The sequence below is a fragment of the Coccinella septempunctata genome, chromosome 2, assembly GCF_907165205.1.
Source record: "Coccinella septempunctata chromosome 2, icCocSept1.1, whole genome shotgun sequence".
NCBI classification, from domain to species: domain Eukaryota; kingdom Metazoa; phylum Arthropoda; class Insecta; order Coleoptera; family Coccinellidae; genus Coccinella; species Coccinella septempunctata.
In genome coordinates, this window is record NC_058190.1 from 51,181,829 (window position 1) to 51,189,537 (window position 7,709).

The following is a 7,709-nucleotide window of genomic DNA, read 5'->3' on the forward strand; positions in this document are numbered from 1 at the left end:
AGTTATATTGCATCACTTAAGAAGTCCCTGGTCTAACACATATTTGGCAACATTGTTGACAGATTCATGTGAAATCTGGGTACCTTCCCAGAGATAGAACTAGAAATAATTTTTTCATGGATTTTCAACAGTCTGCATCTTTGAACCCGATGCGGAAAAAGTGGTAAAGAAAAAAAGTGTTTCTTTCGACCTCAAGAATCATCTGTTACAATATTTGTACGAGTCAAAGACTCACCTTGTATATTCTTTCGAATTAATTCAGCAGGGAAGATCTGGCGATACACAATCGTCAATTTACTCGCATAAATAGCTGCTGTACGATAAAAAAAAAGCAAGTTCAATCTGTGTTATATAACTGGAGCGAAGCGCGTCTACATGGAGAAAACTAATACGACCCCATCGCCAGCCTGTCGACACGTTGACGCGCCACTAAATGGAAGTGGTGTAGTGGTTCGTTCCGGCATAATGAAAATTTTATTAAAATATCCATTAATCTATCCCTCCGGAGAGTAGGGCGGCGTGTGTCTTTCGCAATATGAAAATTACAATCGCGAAACTGGTGGCATAAAACGGAAACCTCGTGTTCGGCGTACCTACACCCACTACCTGTTTCACTCACGTCACTTATCCCGATTGAAAATGCAATACCGCAGATGTTTTCGGTTTATGTCTGGGCGGTTGACATTGTTCCCGATACGAAGATTGAACCGGCTGGAACGGGTATCTTGGGGGAAATTTTCATTAGGCGATATATCTTCATGAACTTCGAGGTATGCGAGTGAATTCTCCATTTTCAGGTTTTGTGTTACTCGCGTATACGCGCTGATGGAAATTACACCGGCTGCTGGGGCAAATTATTGGACTTGATGGAAATGTGGTGGGACGTCAACGTTTCCTCGCAGGCAAACATTGTAAATATGTAGTAGGTAGTATAGGCTGACTGCAGCCTTGCAACAAAACCACTCAACGCAACATTGTCGCGCAACAAATATATGCGTGCGCCTTTCAGTTCGAGGGCGCGATTCTTTTATGATTTCCGTGTCCACAGCAAGGGTTACTACCATGATTACCACGTTATATGATTCCTGTAAACTGAGCGTTTGAGCAAAGAGGTACATGTTGCCATGTTCACTATGAGGTTGAAAGTTGAAATACTCCGAGAATTGTGGATTGGTTATGGGTGATTTTTGTAACTGGTGTCATATGAATGGTATGATGGTTAACGTTACTAAAACAGAATGCATATATTTCAAGTAATCATGTGGATAGTCTTAGTCATTCAAGCATTGCTGTATCCCATTGCTGTTACCGAGAATAAACCTATAAAAAGATAAAAAAAAAAACAATCGGTGCTATCAAACCCTAGGGCGACTTGCGACTGTGTGCCCTCCTATGACTGAAGAGACCCAGCCGCGATCTACAGATCCTTCTACACTCCGGGCATGGATAGTCACCAACCAGATCTGGCCGCCGCTGTATTCTTCTTGAGTCTCCATTATAACTGTGGACCGAAGACCTCCACTGTGATCTATCTAATGCTAGTTGTTCCCAGTTATGATTGGCATCAACTGATTTTAGGGATTGACGCAGAATATCCTTAAACCACTCATACTGGCCTCCTGGTTTCCGAGCTCCCTTTATGAATTCGCCATACAGACCTTTTTTTGGAAGTCTTGTGTCTTGCATCCTCAGAATGTGGCCGTTCCGTCTGAGTCGGGCTCTCAATTGTTGTACAACTTGCGCGTTGCAAGACTTCTGCATTTGAAACTTTATGAAACCATCTGATGTGCATTATTTGTCTTAGATGACGTTGTTGCGTTTGTTCAAGCTGTTTAATATGTCTCCTGTAGGGTGTCCAGCTTTCGCTTCAGTAAAGAAGCGTTGGGAGGACCACTGCTTTGTAGACAGCTGTCTTGGTCTTCAGATTGAGGTCGTGATTTTGAAATACCTGTGATGCCGAATTGATACGGTTGTGTATTTCCGTTTCCAGGTTAGTTTGGTTTTGTCAATATTGAGTCTAAGGCCCAAAGCTTCGTATATATGTTTATAGGTATCCAACATTATCTGTAGATCCTCTAAGCTGCTAGCGATAAGTGCGCAGTCGTCTGCATATTGAAGTTCCGTGATGAACTTAGTACGGGTTTTTGCTCAACACAGGCATAACACGCATCCTTGTTTTATTCCAGAGTTGGTTGAGAAATGGGGCCTGTTCCGATATTGCTGGTTTTACTGGCCAGCAATCGAATAACAATAGAACTCGAACGACTGGGCCAATAGGCATCGTCTTTGAAATACTGACAGTACTGTTCAGGAATATCGGAACAGACGGATAGTCGGTTGTAGAGCCATTATGCTGTATTCTAGCGGTGTTGTTGGTATGGAGGCTTTTACACAGGGCTAGGAATCTTTCGGGTACTCCAAGGCACAATACTCAATGATAGTTGATTTCTTTGCTGCAGATTCACCATAGAATTCAATTATGAGGCAAGGGATTCAGGGCTATGCAGAACCACAGAGGACTGAGCGAGTCTCCTTGGAAAATTCAACGTCAGTTATGGTGGGGCCATCTGCTGCTTTCATCTGTAGATTGGTGGGCCAGGTTGACCTGGCGTTTTTCACTAACCTCACAATATTGAGATCTATCTTGTGGATCTTCAAGATCATCAAGAGAGAATCGTTGGGTATAGAATTATGATTATGATTAATCTTCCACACTTATTGCAACATCCTCCAGAACAACGTTGAATATCGAACAGATTGATTCAATTTCCCATGGAAAAGTTTCCGCGCCCAACTACAAACATTATGTGCTGTAGTTTCGGAGGGCAGAGTCTGAAATTTAAATGTGCTCTGATAGTTCCCTCGAACTTCTGGGGCAGTAGTAATACTGGAGGTCCCCGAGAAACAGGCGCTAGCGGAATATCCGGAAAATGAGAGGGATCCCAAGGGAGGCAACTCATAATTTACATATCGAAGTGTGTTAGTCAAGTGCTTTTTCCCGTTCACTCTTCTGGGACAAATCGCTCGCGGTGTTGCCGATTTGTCTCTCGGGATTTGACCCTCCTAACATTTAGGCGGAAATCTTGAAGGATTTGAGCGGGGGATTTCCTTCGCAGCCTACGTCGTATATCTTTTCGCAGGGAACGCTTCCCGCAGGCTGATTGTAGGGAAGTCATTTTCACACCCAATTTTCACCGTGCCAACCCTACGTTACGCCACTGAGCACAATGGCACAATTATCTGATGTCTTGGAAAAACAATATGTACATTGAAAGAGACCAATGATGATGTTAAATTGTCACTAAATAAAAGTGTATCCCTTATCCTTATGAATGATTGTTATAGAAATAACATGTTTTTTATCTTGTGCGACAATCTGATAAATTCTGTTATTCATATCAATGTAAGACCTTGATAATATTTGAATATAATTCAATGATACATTTTATATTTATCAATAACCATTTTGCAGTTGATTTGGAAAATGAATTATCCCATATTCATGAAGTACGATCCAAAAAACGTCGATAGCATGTCTGTTTTAGTTCTTGTGTCCCATAGTTCGAATTCGACAGGACATAAATTGGAAGCAATGCCTGAATAAGAAACAAACTTCCAAAAATTGAGAAATTACATTCTTTCAGAATAGCTGAGAATGAAAAACGACATCGAGAAAGAACAACATTCACATCGAGAGATATTTGTATATACGTGTTAAATGAAGACGATAAAACAACTGAATACTTTCCTACACATGAAATGTAGTTCAAATGTATCGAAAACAACTTTTCCACGAGTTTCACGCAGGTGTAAGAAAAATCGAACGTTTTATCAATCAGCCTTCTTCATAACAATCAATTCCACATAACTGTACCTTACTGGTATCTTTCCTAAAAATGCCACCCGGACGAAGAAAATCAATTTCTTATTACCTCAAACGCCTGAAATCAGAGGGAATAAGTACGAAATTGAGGTTGAATATTTTTTCAGCAGCAGCGAAGAATAATCACCAAGTGCTGAGACAACAGCTGGAAACAATACACTTCGCTGACATTCTGGACTTGAAGAACGAAACCCCTTTGAATGTTGTCAGTAAAAAGACGGAATCTGCACAGAGCAGGGAGACTGCGAAAATCCTGTTGAGTTACGGGGCTGATATCCTCTGGCCAGATTATCATGGTTCGACGTCAGCTGCTTATTTTTTTATTCGAAAAGGTGAGTTTTTGAGAGAAAAAGTACTGGGGTTACTTCTCTTCAGGCCACACATAATATTTACTTGTCTATGTTAATGATTCTGAGTGGAAAATGGAGAATGTTTTGGAATTCATCATCAGTTGTTTCTCAAATTTTCTCAAATCACATATGGATTTTTATTATTAATTGATTAATTGTAAACCCCCTGACTACAAAGATTGTTGGCTGTATTCTGAAATCCATATGATTCTCCATCGTCGGGATATTCTAAAAATTTTTCTTAAAATTGTTTTGAAGTTCGATGGGGTCGAATATAAATTGAAGCTATTCAATGTAAAATCCAGTAAGCATGATATTTTTCATGGAAAATGTATCAGTTGTATCAACGTATTCGTTTAGGATGAAAATGTTGATATTTTATGAATGTTTCAAATTTGGGAAATCATTGTTGAACAAAAAATTTCGCACTACTGAAGATAAAGGTACAAGATTTCAACATAAACAAGCTTGAAATACAAGAATCTTGTCATCATTATAAGAATAATTGACCAATTAGTGTAGAGCAATTGTCTGTGAGATGCAGAGCTGATTTTGAGAAATTAATACACTGTGGAAATGTTGAGAGTGAATCAAATATTCATTTAGATTCTTTGAGATAATGTAATCATCAATATTTTTCCTATTAGTAGGGTAGAAGAAGTTAGAGGGAATCGAAATTCAAAAAACAACCTTGTACTTTGATTTTTTTATATTTCGAAGGAAACAATTCAAGAATAACGTTCAAACTATAATCTGAAACTTTTCAGAAGCAGAATTAGCAAAAAAGTCCACAAATGCTTGAAAAATTAGTTTTTTGAAGATTCATTCATTATAAGATTGTACATCATGAAATTTTCTATAAGTTTTGATGAAGGGAATTTTGTATACAGTCAACCATTTTTGAGATAGAAGGTGATGATTGCGCATTCCATCTTTTAGTGCCACCAGGTACATCAAAATACGCTTGATTATTTTCAATTGACTTTTTTTACCGGTAGATGTTTCCCCTATTAATAAAAGGGCCATTTTCTTCTTTGTACCACCCAGTCTCTTCAATTCACTAAGATTTCAGAAGTAAATCCACCCTTATACTGTGTTCATGCTGCTTGTAACATCGAAGTACCCCTCAGAAGCTCCGTAAAGCTTGTACGAGTTCGGAGAATCAGTTATGTTCTGTGTAAGCTTTGTTACTGTGTCCTTACGCCACCTTAGACAGCACTGTTAATTTGAACCCAACAGTGAATGGTGACCCGTACCAGTATGGACTACAAAATTCCTTCTCTAGCCCGGGATCGAACTCAGTACCTTGCGGTTGCGAAATACTGAGCCGACGCTTCTAACCACCAAGCTACGGACGCTATTCATCACTTAGCATAAAATTTCGTATTTTTCCAGATCCGGATTTCATCGACCTAGTCCTGAGAATGCTGCCAAATGTGAACGTACCCCTAGATTCGGAAGAGAACACCGCCTTGCACTTGGCCGTCGAAGCCAACGTAGAATCTACCGTCTTGAAGCTGTTGGAAAGGGGAGCAGATCCGAACAGAAAGAACAAACGCGGACTCACGCCAGTCCATAAATCGGTAACGAAATCGGGGTTTCAATTCCTAATACATCTGTACAGTCTTGGAGGCGACATCAACCTACCCGCCCCAGATTCCCAAACGCCCCTTCATATGGCGTCGAGAATGGGGAATAAGGATTGCTTGGAAGCCGTCTTATATTGTAACCCCGAGTTGAACGCGAAAGACAGGAATGGATTGACCCCATTGCTGATCTTAACCATTCGCCATAATCATCTGGTGCCCCAAATTTACGAGTTGCTACGAAAAGGAGCTGATCCTAGCGTGCGAACACCTAACGAAGATAACTGCCTTCACTCTTTGATCAGGTACGTCAACTTGGAAAATCATTATCTGAGACTGAGCTTTCTGATACGTCTCCTTCTTCAGTATGGCGTCGATATCGACGCTGCGGGTTACCAAAAAGATACAGTTTTACACATATCCACGTACAGGAACAAACCGCTAGCAGCCTTCACACTATTGAGATATGGGGCGGATTTGAAGAAAAAAAACCATCGGGATTTCCCTTTAGACATAGCGTTTATAACGAATAATGACCACATCGCCAAGATCTTCGTGAAATTCATAGCTATAAGGGGCGGGGATATTCAGGAGTATATTTCCAGACAACACCACGTACTCAAACTGTCAGCTGCTAGGATATGCTTAACAATGCACCAAGCTGAACTAGAACACCTCAAAACTGTACTAGTTTATTGCTCCAATTTAAGCTATTACAGTATAATAACCATGAGCTTGACAACCTTAACCGACCATATGGGCACAAGTCTGGCGCTCAGAGAACTCAGTGCTAGAAATTTGGACCCATCAGTCAAATTATATCGCAACTTGCTCATCTGGAATTTACAGGATGGAAAAAGATGTTGGATTGCACGAAAAGAAGTCGTCTCATTCATGCAACAGATTTTCACATTGATGCCAGGCAAGGTTTCTGTACCAAAAAAGGTTACAGCGCACATAGTTTCATTTCTTGGATTTCACGAAGTGCTCAAAATGAAGAGATATCTGAGGGACGAGCTTGAAAACGAATATTGACCGACTCCATGATGTATTGTGACAAACTGCTGTTATTTTTATGAACGGAAGCAAATTTCCATTCAAGCATTATGACTAGAATCAAATTGATTTTCTTGATTTTCTTGAAGTTACGTTGTACTTATACATAATTTATATTGTGATATTATCGTTGTGTTTTTTCATTTCTTTATACATATTTGTTATTTATTGTAAAAAATTGTGTTCAAGTTCGAATTTTTCACAACTTGAAATTGTATTCTTTTCGAATTAACACTGAATAATCCTTCCAGTCAGAGACATGTTGAAACAGACGAGAAAACCATTACAGGAAAAAAGCACATTTAAATTTGCCCGGAGAGCGATGTCATTTCTGGTGGTAATAATGCCTTTTTTCAGCCCGTCGCATTTTTCCACGGCTGTCGCAAGAGACGTAGCTGATGTTCGGAATATTTGTTTGACAATTTAAATAAAACCCATTGTTGGGTCACATTTTCGCTGTCAACTATGAGACGTAGGAATAACGGCTTTATATAACATGTAAGGCGTCTACGAATTTTCTTGACACTCGATCATTGGGTTCGTAAACATGTCAACTGCACTGCCTGATATTCACACACGTATAAACATGTTCGCGTTTCCCTGTTGTTGTGCATGTCGAGGGAGGTGTACCGGGAAGCATAGATTCGTTCACCTGCGAATAATCTTTATGGCTCCGGAACATTTTTTGCTCCGATATACGGAATCGGACGGAATAAAGTGAGTTCAAAATGTTTTTCGTCGAACAGGCTGTGGAATTTTGAACGTTGATCTTCTGTGCCTGAGCGGTATGCTAAGCTACTACTATAACATTTTGTGGTTTTCTTACAAATATGA

General features: G+C 39.9%; 1 protein-coding gene across 2 annotated transcripts; it reads left to right on the plus strand.

Annotated features, from left to right (window-relative positions):
- Positions 1 to 3,783: 3,783 nt before the first annotated feature.
- LOC123308192 (ankyrin repeat and protein kinase domain-containing protein 1-like) lies at positions 3,784 to 7,087 on the plus strand. Of its 2 annotated transcripts, XM_044890764.1 has the most exons (3): positions 3,784 to 4,215; positions 5,629 to 6,124; positions 6,186 to 6,301. In XM_044890764.1, the coding sequence occupies exons 1-3, from the start codon at positions 3,897 to 3,899 to the stop codon at positions 6,262 to 6,264; spliced, it is 894 nt and encodes a 297-aa protein (XP_044746699.1). In that variant the 5' UTR covers positions 3,784 to 3,896; the 3' UTR covers positions 6,265 to 6,301. The 2 variants fall into 2 exon arrangements, with proteins under 2 accessions (XP_044746699.1, XP_044746698.1); XM_044890763.1 differs by having other exon boundaries at positions 3,785 to 4,215; positions 5,629 to 7,087.
- Positions 7,088 to 7,709: the final 622 nt, after the last annotated feature.

Coding starts and splice junctions, on each gene's coding strand:
- LOC123308192 (XM_044890763.1), top strand. CDS start 3,897: ATGCCACCCGGACGAAGAAAATCAATTTCTTATTACCTCAAACGCCTG. Junction 4,216..5,628: donor TTATTTTTTTATTCGAAAAG/GTGAGTTTTTGA, acceptor GTATTTTTCCAG/ATCCGGATTTCATCGACCTA.